This window comes from Micromys minutus (assembly GCF_963924665.1).
Source record: "Micromys minutus genome assembly, chromosome: 2".
In the NCBI taxonomy this organism is placed as follows: Eukaryota; Metazoa; Chordata; class Mammalia; order Rodentia; family Muridae; genus Micromys; species Micromys minutus.
The window spans coordinates 92,084,699-92,098,230 of NC_137971.1; the positions used below are offsets into that span (position 1 = coordinate 92,084,699).

At 37.0% G+C, this 13,532-nt stretch overlaps 1 protein-coding gene across 1 annotated transcript; it reads left to right on the forward strand.

Moving 5' to 3' along the window:
* Positions 1 to 6,342: 6,342 nt before the first annotated feature.
* On the forward strand, positions 6,343 to 7,281 carry LOC308418096 (olfactory receptor 52J3-like; the record flags this gene model as incomplete). Its single annotated transcript, XM_080913424.1, has 1 exon — positions 6,343 to 7,281. One exon carries the CDS (start codon positions 6,343 to 6,345, stop codon positions 7,279 to 7,281), a length of 939 nt encoding a protein of 312 aa, XP_080769550.1.
* Positions 7,282 to 13,532: the final 6,251 nt, after the last annotated feature.

The window sequence follows — 13,532 nt, forward strand, 5'->3', positions numbered from 1 at the left end:
AATTACATCTGACTTCTCAATAGAGACTCTAAAAGCCAGAGGTCCTGGAAAGATTTGCTGCAGACTCTGAGAGACCACAAATAATCACCCATAGATAAAAATAAGGTATTCATGATAAAGCCAAATATAAACAATATTTATCCACAAATCCAGCCACATAATAGGTGTTAAAAGAAAAACTTCAAGATAAAAGTTTAACCTTTAGTAAAAACAGTGGATAAATAATCTTCACACACATGCATACACACACACAGACACACACACACACACAGACACACACACACACACACACACACACACACACTACAACCACGGACAAAATAACTGAAGTCAACAATCATTAGTCATTAGTGCTTCTCATTATTAATGGACTCAACACTCTAATAAAAAGATACCAACTAATAAAATTGATGCAAAACATGTATCCATCCTTTTGCTGCATCCAAGAAACATACTTCAACATCAAGGACAGACATCACATCAAGGTAAAGCAATGGAAAAAAAAACATATGCTGGCGAGGATGCAGAGAAAGAGAAACACTTCTCCACTCTTGGTGAAGTTGTAAACTGGTACAACCACTCTGGAAATCAGTCTGGCGATTCCTCAGAAAATTGGACATAGTACTACCTGAAGACCCAGTTATTCCACTTCTAGGCATATACCCCAGAGAAGCTCCAACATACAACAAAGACACATGCAACACAATGTTCATAGCAGCCCTATTTATAACAGCCAGAACTGGAAAGATCCCAGATGTCCTTCAGTAGTTGAATAGATACAAAATTGTGGTATATTTACACAATGGAGTACTACTTAGCTTTCAGAAACAATGAAATTTTTAAGAAAATGGATACATCTAGAGAATATCACCCTGAATGAGATAACCCAGACACAAAAGAACAGACATAATATGCAGTCACTGATAATTGGATTCTAACCACAGAAAGCTCAGAATACCCCAGAAACAACTCACAAAGTATATAAATTTCACGGGAAAAAAAAAGAAAATGAAAAACCATTATGCTTAATCTTTAAACACCAAGAAAACTTTGACTATTTCCAGGTTACATCTTGTTTTACATGCACTTTAGGCTCATTGTAACTAGTAAGATTTTAATGCATACTATCAAACCTTTAAAAAAATCAAGTACGGACAAAAATGTATTCATATACTTTTATGCATAAATGCTTTAAATCTGTACATTTATCTTTTTAAAAAAAATAAAGTTGTCCAATTAAAAAACTACTATTTCTCAACAAAAGGTGAAGAAAATGTGATACATTTACACAATGGAGCATACTAATTGTAACAAAAGAATGACATCATAAAATTTGCAGATAAATAGATGGCACTAGAAAAATCATTCTGACTGGTATAACACAGAACCATAAAAATAGTTATTGTGTATATTCATTTATATGTGTATATTAATCAATTAAATCAGGGATAATAAAGCTGTACTCTGAAGATCTAGAGAAGATCTTCCTGTGGAGATAAAATAGATTTGATGGGTGGAGTGGGGGTTGTGGACAAAAATGGAAACATCAAATAGAAAAAGAGAAGATGGGGTTGAGGGAGGGATTGCAGAATAGAAAACTAGAATTTAAAAAAAAAGCGGTATCCTATGGAAAACTAGAGCAATGGGAACTTCTTAAAATGTAGGAAATCAATCTTAATAAAGTAACCATATAATAAAATCCAGGAGTCCCAGTTGGCCCTCTCTTGTGTCCAGTACTTGGACTGGGTTACAACACATTGAGTTGCTGACCAAAGAGGTCATATGGAAGTCCCAAAACAATCCATACCATTGCCAAGCGAACAGGTTGTTTTCCATGGACTGTCAGTCAGCCCCATTGCTGAGGACAACATCTACACAATCCACTGAACATGGAAAAGTGGAGCTGGAGTCTACATATTACCTTCACTCTTACATTGTAGAGTCTCTGGTCTGGAAAGTACTTTGCATCCTGAAACAGAGCAAAATAAATGACAAGAGAAACAAAACAAAGCAAACGACAACATTAAAAACACCAACTCAGCCAAAAAAAGAAAAATCCTATATTTACAATGCTGCCCCCCTGCAAATTATTCTAGGTCTATCGTGGAACCATGCTTATGGAAATACCCAATAGATGTTTGACTCGATGTAAGGCCCATTCCAAGAGCTAGAACTCATACTGACATTGCTTTGGTGAGCAAGACTGAGAGACCAGATATTCCAAAGACCTATGGAAATACCAAATACTACTGGTTTTAAAAAATAAAATTACTTATACTGATATTCTTCTGTACTCATAGATCAGTGCTTTATTCAGTGATCATCAGAAAACCTTCCTTCCACAGAAGATGGGAATAGCCAGATATTAATCACACACAAAGAGTAACCTTGGAACACACAATTCTATGTGAGAAGTCTCCATCAAGTTCTTCTTAGAGCTCAGGGACCCTGTGGACAAGGAGGCAGAAAGTATGTAAGAACCAGCAGGAAAGAAGGAAAACAGAACAAGACCCTCTAAATCAACTGAGAGATTCTCTTATGGCATCACAGAGTCTGAAGCAGCATGCACAAGTTCTGAGTAGGTCTGCACCAGGTCACTCACACACACACACACACACACACACACACACATACATACACACACACACACACACACACACACACACACACTTTTAAGTTTAGTGTTTTCAAGCACTCCAAAGTATGTGAACTAGTGGGTATCTGATTCATGTGCCATGTTTCATAGTTTTTTTTTCTTTATTCTGCTCATTTGTGTTGCCCAACTTCTTTGTGATAGTTTTTGTTTTATCTTATTATATTTTAGTATTTTGTTTCTACCGCTTAAACCTGTTTCTTTCTCTTTTTCTAAGGAATGGATCCAAATGGAAGGGGAGATGAGCAGTGCCAACTCCTGTATGTTGTATGTCCAGAAGAAATGGATGGCATGACAGGACTCTTGCCCCTGGAGCAGTGCCAGCAGGGGTGTGGGCCTCCATGAGTGTTCAAGGTTGCTAAGTGTTGTAAGGCTTGTTTGTATATTTTACTTTATGTTCCTCCTTTGAAGGAATGTTCTATGTGTGAAGGTTAAGAACTACAAGATAATAAGAAACAGCAGGAGTCAGGGAGGCAAGGGTGTGTCTAATCCCCTTAACAAAATGGTGAACCTTGTGATCTTTAGGGCAGCCCTTAAGGCTGAGGGAAAGACATTTGAAAACACGAGTTCAAGAATATATAATTTCTCAACTATGTAAAATAGAAGGATGCAATATGAATTGTATGAGGGGCTTCATGAACCTAAAAAATCAGAGGCAGCTGCCCTATGAGCCAGTTTCTCAGAAAAATTTTAAGAAATAATATGAAGATATTCAGGGAAAGGTGATCACAGGGCAAGATCCCACCCGGCTAAGTATGTTATTTGTGATTACTAAAGCAGAAGAGTCAGATTCCTGAGTGTAAGGTCAGACTGGAAAAGAGCTAGTTAATGCACATGTGTGGTAGGAACGGTGATCTTAGAGCTGGATTGCACCTAGCTAGATTATTGTCTGTGTTTACAAAGGCAGGCAAACCTCTAAATTTATTGCTATGTTTCAAAAAGTTTTACCTACTGTCCTTTTTAAAGAATGAAGTGCCTGAGGTCATAAAATACTGATAATCAAAAGGAAAGCTTTGGTGAACAATTAAATTGATATGTAAATAAAAGACTAGGGCTTGGATATAAACTATCTTTATTTTTCTTGGATATTTTCCTTATTTACATTTCAAATGTTATCCTCTTTCCCTCCTGCAGTTTCCCCTCAGGAATCCTCCTATCCCTACCCCTTCCCTGCTCTATGAGGGCTCTCCCCTACCCACCCATCCACCCACTCTCTCCTGCCTCCCCTCCCTGGCATTTCCCTATACTGGGGCTTCCAGCCTTTCAAGGACCAAGGCCTCTCCTCCCACTGATGCCCAACAAGGCCATCTTCTGCTACATATTCTGTTGGAGCCATGGGTCCTTCCATGTTTACTCTTTGGTTGGTGGTTTAGTCCCTGGGAGCTCTAGAGTTCTGGTTGGTTGATATTGTTGTTTCTATAGGGTTGCAAACCCCTTTAGCTCGTTCAGTACTTTCTCTAACTCCTCCATTGGGGACCCTGTTCTATCTTGATGAGCTTTCTCTGGATCTCTGGAGAACAGTCTAAAGCAGAAAACAAGGTTTTCAGCTGGTACCCATGATTAGACTGAGTACTTCTTTTTGCCTCTCCCAATTAACCTGACCCGAGAATCTCTCTTCAAGCCAAGGCTGGTTCTTGGCAGGGAAGAAAAGGAAATTATAACAAGGACATGCTGTATGAGGAAAAAAAAAACTTTTAAGGAAAGCAGGGGGATGGGGGGTCAAGAAACTTGAAGAAAATAAAAGCAAAATAAAAAAGTATTTGAAAAGGGTCATGGGATGGCTATATTACATGGCTTCCAATGTTGCTCCTAAAAGCAATTGTGGTTAGGTAATTAAAAAGTCTGGAAAAGTCATTGCTTTTATTTTGTGTTTCTACCAGTTATTTCAGGCAATTTCAGAAAACCTCTTCCTACTATGTCTTCTATATTTTCTATCATACAGAAGAAATTGTATTTATAAACAATGAACTCAGTGTTATTTTTGTGGATAATTTTTTGCTTTTAAAAATTTGTCTTATTAAATATCTGATTAATTTTTTCAAATTTGTTTTGGCTTTTTCATTTTCTATTTTGTTTGAGTTTTATAATATTTCTTTTTAAAATAATATTTTAACTCGATCAAAGAGGAGTTATTGTTTGTTCATTTCTCAGACTTCCTTGCACTAACTTTTTATCTTGATAGAACCTTTTAGCAGTATTTTTTATTTCTATTTATTCTTTTCTCATATAATATATCCTGACCTCAGTTTACCCTCCTTCCATTATTCCACCGCACTGGATTTGTGAACTAGTCTAGATCTTGCAAGTTATGGAGAATACATGGTTATGGAGGGCTAGGACTATGGAGTGTGTATGAAATGTCAAATACCAAAAGCCAGTGCAGAGACAATATTTTTATGGAGCCAAATGCCATGGAATTTCTACTGTACTCATCTAGAGTCAAGGAGTAGTCCCTGGAAGTTTAATACTCTGTTAGAGTAAAACAGTAGTATTTTATAATTACTATTTTACTGGTAAATTCTTAGTGTCATAGGCATGTCTCTATAAATATATGCACTGGTGGGTATGCACACGCACTCTAACAATAAGTTCCATACCTATTAATTGTCATTTTAGCTTCATAGTTGGTGTTATTTTTATCCTTAGTATTTTATGGTAGGGAATCCTAGTTATGATACAAATAAGAAAATGAGCTTCAATAATTTTTGGATTGTTTTGAGGGTTTTCTTTATTTGTTTCACTTTGTTTGTGCTTCTGCTCCCCAAGCAGGATCTCAGGCTACATTAGCAGTCTCTGGGGTTTTAGCCCCAGATCTCATCTAAATATGAGCATTAAAAATATTTTTAGAAAGGTCATTACAGTATTTGAAACACTATATAAATATGTCTTGTGTACTACTCTGATAAGAGTTTAAGTACTGTACTGTTCAGGGTTCTGCAGAAGAGCCAGTGGTTCACCTGCTAATTTCTGGTGAGTTACTAAGACACATATAATTTCTGGTAAGTACTTGGAGACACATATGGGAAGAACAGGGTAAGAGCCATTTTCAAAGATGTGTCTCACAGCTTTGACTAGTCAGAATTTTTATTCTGAGTTTGAACTTTCCTATAAGTCTGGATTCATAATTGATTTTCACAGTGCACGTCTTACTGTATTTGTAGCTTTTCTATAGTGCATTTCCTTTTGTCTATACTGAACCCTACAACAGAGGGGATTGGCAGAATCAATTCACACTCTGTGCTTTTTCTAAAGGAAGAAGAGAGGTCTAGTTGTGACACATCTGCATCAAGTTTACTATAGTATCTATGCTCAGAGGTAAATGGAAATTTGAAAAATGAAAGTGATCAGAATTTTCCAAATGGCTAAGTAAATGAGTGAGCATACAATCTGCTGCAACAGGCTGTGTTCATAGTAAAAGTGAGTTCAACTCTATTCATGTTATTCACATTGTAAATGATTCATATACTGACCACTTCATCCTCATCTGTCTCATCATTTGTGTTCTCTCTCTCTCTCTCTCTCTCTCTCTCTCTCTCTCTCTCTCTCTCTCTCTCTCTCTCTCTCTTCTGTTTTTATCTCTTTTCTGTCTTTCCATTCTCTTGTGTGTCTGTGTGTTTGTCTCTGTGTTTGTGTATATTTCTCTCATTTTTCCCAACAGGAGGAAGAACTTCACTTCTGACCAGTGCAGGATGACAATTCACAGTAACAGGAGCATTTCTCACCCAGCAACATTTTTCCTCATTGGGATCCCAGGTCTGGAAGAAATCCATGCCTGGATCTCTCTGCCTTTCTGCTGTATGTATCTTGTGGCTCTAATGGGAAATACTACGATACTGGTAGTTATCAAGACAGAGCGTTCCCTCCGAGAGCCCATGTTCTACTTTCTGGCCATCCTTTCTTCAGTCGACTTGGCTCTTTCTACAACCTCTGTGCCTCGTATGCTTGGCATATTCTGGTTTGATGCCCATGAAATAAACTTTGGCGGCTGTGTGGCTCAGATGTTTTTGATCCATGCATTCACTGGCATGGAGGCTGAGGTTCTTGTGGCCATGGCTTTTGACCGTTACGTAGCCATCTGTGCTCCACTCCACTACACAACCATCCTGACATCCCGTGTCCTGATGGGCATCAGTATATGTGTGGTAGTTCGCCCAGCTTTGTGTATATGTCCAATGATCTATCTTATCTACCGCTTACCCTTTTGTCAAGCTCATATAATAGCACATTCCTATTGTGAACACATGGGCATTGCAAAGCTGTCCTGTGGAAACATTCATATCAATGCTGTGTATGGCCTTTTTGTGGTCTCTCTCTTTCTTTTGAACTTGGTTCTTATTGGCATCTCATATGGGTACATTCTTCGTGCTGTGTTCCGCCTCCCATCTCAGGATGCACGGTTCAAAGCCCTCAGCACATGTGGCTCCCATGTTGCCGTTCTCTGTGTTTTCTACATCCCATCAGTCTTTTCTTTCCTCACTCATCGATTTGGGCACAACATTCCACACTACATTCACATCCTTGTGGCCAACCTCTATTTGGTCATTCCTCCCTTCCTCAATCCCATCATTTATGGGGTGAGGACAAAGCAGATAAGAGAGAAAGTTCTCCACGTATTCACTAAAAGGTAAGAGTTGTCATATTCTTTGATTCTCCTAGACAGACTCATGTTCTTGTCTTAGTGGGTAGTTCTTATCCTTCCCTGTGAAGTGCCAATTTGCAAGACTAGCTGGTTTGTCCCAGCATTTGATTAATAAATATGTTCTTTAGACACTTTCTTATATTTCAAACTTGAAGGACTGTTAGAGTAGACTGGAAAGGCTACTCCGGGAGAAGGTCATGTGGAAATTTCTTTCATACCTTCACAAAGGTCTCTGTCTTTCTTTTCTATTTTCTTCCACTCCTGCATGCTTGCATTCATTTGTTTCATTTGCGTTCGTATTGTGTCTGTTAAGTATCTTGAAACATTCTAATTTTGGAAGATAAACCAAGAGCCAAATTCACTCAAACTATTTGGCTCTGTAAAAGTTATGTTCCTACATACTCCTCTAAAGCCACAGCCCTGAGTTTAGAACATCTATTGCCAAATTATTAGCTGGATAATTTGCCAAATATATGAGATTTATTGGAGTGATGGCCAAAGCAAACACCCATTTTCAAGAACATTTTCCACAGAGCCATCAGCAATGCCTCATTGACTATCCTACATTAACTCCAAGGTAAAGGAACCCAGTGCAAGAAGTATTCACACCCACTTGACCTATTTGTACTTACCTGGCACTGTAGCTAGTTTTGTCTTTTCAGTATACATTTTGATTTTAAGGTACTCTTTTAAACATCCAATATGCCTTTTTACGAATCTTTGGCATAACTCTCCTCCTTTGAAAAGGAAAAGGTTCATATGAGAGGGGAATAACCACTTTTCACATGAGTCTAGAAGAGTGACTTACTAAAAACAAAATTCAAGCCTAGCAATAACATACGTGCAGTCAAAAAGAATCAGTTTACATTTTTACACATTTATATTTTGTAACTAAAAAATTGAAGCAAAGTGAGCCTTAAGGAATGGCTGCTGCTGTAAGCAAACGTGACGATCTTTACAGCTCACTCATTTCCGAAAGTGCTTACTCCAACAGAAGCACTTTCACACTGAAAATGCCAATCCACCAAATGCCCATCTTCTGCATTCATGTCTTGTTATTAAACCCTATCAAAGTCTTAGCTAGAGCAATAAAATAAGTAAAGGAGATAAAAGATACAGGTAGATAATGTGAAGTCAAGATACCCTGCTTCGCATCTGATATTCTATCCTTAAAAGCTCTGAACAACTCCACCAGACACCTGCTACCCTGAGAAGTACAGCAATTTAACAAGATAAAAAATGAACACATAATTAAGGAACCATCTGTATTCTTCCAACAACCAGACCAAGAGAGAAGTTTTCCTATTTAATCAGCCTAAAAATATATCTTGAAATAAATTTAAGCAAGGAAGTCAAAGACTTGAATACTAGGTTAAATTTTCTGTTTAAAATATTAATTCCATTTAAATATTTATTTGCTTACTTGTTTTACGTTAATTACAGAATATGTTACATATCTGTGTATTATGTTTTTATGTAAGTGTAATTAATTTTGCTTTTATTTCCTAAATAAAATTATTAGATGACAGGAATGTTATCAGACAGAATGTTCCTAAATACTTTATTTATCTTTGTTTTGGAACCAGTATTTTTTAAAACTTTATCTTTTCCAATAATTTCATTTTATTATAAATTTTGAATTATTTTATTTTTGTCTTTATTTAAACTGCATTCTTGATTAAGTCATAGAAATTATAAAATTTAAAACTCTTGTTTTGTTGGCTATTATTAAAAGTTTCAGACTTCATCTTTTATTTTGTGTTAAAAACCAATTTGTAACTATTCTCTGTGGAAATAAATAAACCTATAAGTTATTTTTTTTATTTTTATCTTTAAGCTTTTTTTCTTAAGCAACTGTTTACCTCATGTTATAATCTGGAATTACAATTTCAGATTATAGAAAAGCAATAACTAAAGATGTTTATTTCTTGATACATATCCTTAACAATTTATTTTTTTTTAAAATAGTCATAATTACCTACTTTCCCTGAAAGTCACAGGTTTTCATAGGCTATCTGACATATTCCAAATCGTTTCACTGTAGCCTTACAGTTTCTCTTTGGCTTGCTTTTATTTAAATTTTCTCTTTATATTCATATTTGCCTCATTTGTCTTTGTATGTGAATCACAAATAGAAGTTTATAGAATTTCGATCATTCTACTCTACTATTTTCTTACTTGTTTTTAATTTTCTATTAAATAATGTTGTTAAAGAAATTCACTTATACAAATATGAATTCAGTTCTTAATATCATTTTTCTGTTCCATAGGGGACATGCTTATTTTTGATGTAACATTTACCAATATATTGATGATATATACATGTATATTTTGGTTAATTGCATACTTTATTTATAATTACTGGTTTTGTGTGTGTGTGTGTGTGTGTGTGTGTGTGTGTGTGTGTGTGTGTGTGTGTTTCAGGGGTTCATGATAGACATTTAGAGGACAGAAGAGAAATTTATGTTGTGTGTTCCTCCTGTTGACCTTCATGTAGCTATCAGTGACTAACTACAGACCCCTGTCTTGTGTGTGCATGTACGTATATGTTTGTATTCATATTCAGTATTAAGTATGTTGTTTCTTATGAAATTCTATTTATTAACCATTTTAAGAGCTTTTTATGGTTTGTTTATATGTTTGTCACAATCTATCCTCCGTGCATTTCTTTCAATATTAAAAAATAAAATTTGAATTCTTTCATTCATGAATTTTTCCTTTCATCTTTAAGAATTTCATGTTTTGCCTCCTACTCTCTCTCTCTCCTGCTCTTGCTCTTGCCTTCTTATACCTGCTGTTCCTTTGCCCTGCCCCATTCCCTTCTACCCTCTCTTTCTATGTGCTTAAGGCCAGCCTCTAATTTTCTACTCTCTCTCTCTCCTGCTCTTGCTCTTGCCTTCTTATACCTGCTGTTCCTTTGCCCTGCCCCATTCCCTTCTACCCTCTCTTTCTATGTGCTTATGGCCAGCCTCTAATTTTCTACTCTCTCTCTCTCTCTCTCTCTCTCTCTCTCTCTCTCTCTCTCTCTCTCTGCCTCTACTACCTTCTTGACTCTATTCCCCATGCTCTCAATAAACTTTATTCTATACTAAAAGAAGAGAATTGTATGTTTTGTCTTTAGAATTTTATTTTTTTTCTCTCCTTTAAATATAAATATTTTCAAATACTAACTTTTTTGTAATTACTCATGATTATAATTTTCTGTCTTTCTCACAAACACATACCCACACACATCTTTTAAGGATTCTAACTGCACATATTTAAACTATATATTGTATTGTATGTACTTTCTTATCGTATTGTTAACGTTATAAAAGCTGTATGTGATCTCTGTAAGAGTGGGTTTTCTTTGCCTTTTTGATTTCCTGTTTAAATCTCAAAGCATCCTGACTAAGCACTTTCAAAATAGAATTTCAAAAATGAGTATTCTGATGTGGAAATAAGAAAGTGTGGAGTGGTAGAATAATTAAACATACTAAATTTTGTTGTAAAGAAGACTGTACAAAGGTTGTCATTCAGTCAACTTCAATGTAAGAAAACATTTCCTGATTATCTAGGGGACCTAATATAATCACATGGATCATTAAAAGTGGAAAAGAGAAACATAAGATTGAGAGGAGATGCAGTGACAATAGATGGCTACAGTCATGTCACAATAGGACGAATATTACTCCTGAAGCTTATCTTGAAAACCCTGAGCCAATGAGCAAACTATAGAAGAATGCAAAACAACAAAATGCATTCTCCCTGAACACAGGAGCGCACCTTGAAACATACCACCTTTTTAACCAACAGAACAAGAAATAGTAAATCTATATTCTTTCAGTCATTAAAATTTTGTTAATTGTACTCTACCAATAGGACCCAGACACACCTTGAAAGGAAAAGATGACGGGGCGCCAATGAAAGGAAAAGATGACATCCCAGGTTTCGGCACCAATGTTAGGGGAAGGATGCCATGGAGGTTTGGTGAGGCATGGGGGCAAGGGAGATGCCTCTGGGGGGGCATGTTGGGAATCCCTTCTCCCTGAGGGACCAGCCACACAACCATATAGTACAGGATAGAGTTTATTCAGGTCATGGGAGACTTAAGAGGGTAGTAGAGGCAGAGAGAGAGGGGGGGGAGGGAGTAGAGGCCAGCCATGAGCAAGTGGAGAAAGAGGGGGGAAGGGATGGGAAGAGGAGGGTTGGGGTGGGAGAGCAAAGCTGCAAGAGAGCAAGAGTAAGAGGCAAAAGAGACAAGAGAGAGAGAGACAGAGAGAGAGAGAGAAAGAGAGACAGAGAGAGAGAGAGAGAGAGAGAGAGAGAGAGAGAGAGAGAGAGAGAGAGAGAGAGAGAGAGAGAGAGAGAAGAGGAGGTTGCAAGCAATCCCTGTTATAGTGTCAGGTCCCTGGGGTGGAGCATACCTGGCTACTGCCAGGTAACTTAGGGGTGGGGTTTACAGAATCCCAACACAGCTATTCTCTCAAAATCAACATGATAGCCAATTGGCTGAAGGAAGAAGAAGGGAAAGATTTGTGACATCCTAAGGTAAAGATCTTTTTCCAAAACTGCCATTTTGTCTTATTGACAGTATCCTTTGCCTTAACGATGCTGATCCCCCTCCCACCTACCTACTCCCACCTCATCCCTGTGGTATTTCCTATACATGGGGTAACAACCCTTCACAGGACCAAAGGCTTCTCATCCTACTGATGCCAGACACTGCTATACTCTGCTCAATATACTGCTGGAGCCATGGGTCAATCCATGTGTACTTTTTGGTCGGTGGTTTAGTCCCTGGGAGCCCATGGGGGGGTGTCTGATTGTTTGATATTGTTATTTTACCTATTAAGTTGCAAACCCCTTCAGCTCCTTCAGTCTTTTCTCTAACTCCTTCATTGCTTAGTACGGTGGTTAGCTGCAAGCATCCTCATCTGTATCAGTAAAGCTCTGACAGAGCCTCTCGAGAGACACCCCTATAAGGCTCTGTCATCATGCCCTTTTTGGATCAGCAATAGTGACTTGTATGGTGGCTGCATATGGGATGGATTTCCAGTTGGAGCAGTCTATGGATAGCCCTTCTTTTACTCTCTGCTCCACTCTTGGTTTCTGTATTTCCTCTCATGTCAGAAATGAAAAATTATTTAAGCCCGCCTTATTAAAAAGATAGAGGAATAGGAATAGTCAAAGTTGTCTTGGTGTATACAGATTAAACATAATGATTTTTAAATATCAAAATTGCCACAAGGCTATTTTCTTAGCTCTTGAGTTATTAATGATTTAAGGTCTAGGTGTACCCCACTCTGAGGGTGCTATACACTTATTGTTTTTTTTTTTTTCCTAAGGACTGAGGCTTTCACTTTTTGGCCTTTCTTTTTTTGTGAGCTTCATATGGTCTGTGAATTGTTTCTTGGATATCCAGAGTTTCATTGTAACTAGTAAGATTTCAATGCATACTATCAAAACTTTAAGAAAATCAAGTACTAACTAAAATATATTCATATCGTTTTATGCCAAAATGCTTTTAACAATCTGTACAGGTATTTTTGTTTTTTTTTTCAAATAATGTTGTAAAAAAAGAGGCAGAAATGTATCTGGATTTAAAAATAAAATCTCAAGCAGTTGTCTCACTGGCATAATTACTGAGAAGAAATAGATCAGAACTCGAGACCAGAGTTCACTATGGATCCAGGCTTGGTCACTCATGTCCATCAGACTGGGACTGTGGACGCCGAGGAAGATTGACTGTGATATCGGGGTTTACTTTGACTTCACAGTGATTTCCTATCTATGTTGTGCTCCAAAAGAATAGCTGGATGTTTTCTTTTTATTTATTTTTTCCTTTTTAGAAAAAGGGGGCGGTGGCTAAAACTAAAAAGAAAAACAAAACAAAAGAATAACAAATAAAAAAGAAAGTCTGTGGGTTGTAAATGCTTTAGGACCTTAACCAGGAGGTTGTCTACTCATTCACATCCATAGTTCACATAAAAACTATATTGTATTTGTATAACTCAGAAGCATCACACATCAAGAATCATAATGACATTGCTTTAGTGTAATGTATGTCTCCTCCATAAAGTGAATCATCACACTTTAAGTATTCTTCAGTAAATTAAGCCTAGTGTTTTCCAGGAGACTCTTTTTACATTTGGCAGATTACAATTTTGGTATCATTAATATTTCATTAATCAAGATCACTCACCCTGTTATTTTGTCACCACTGGTGCAAATTTGAATGTCAATGAAAAGAAAAACAAG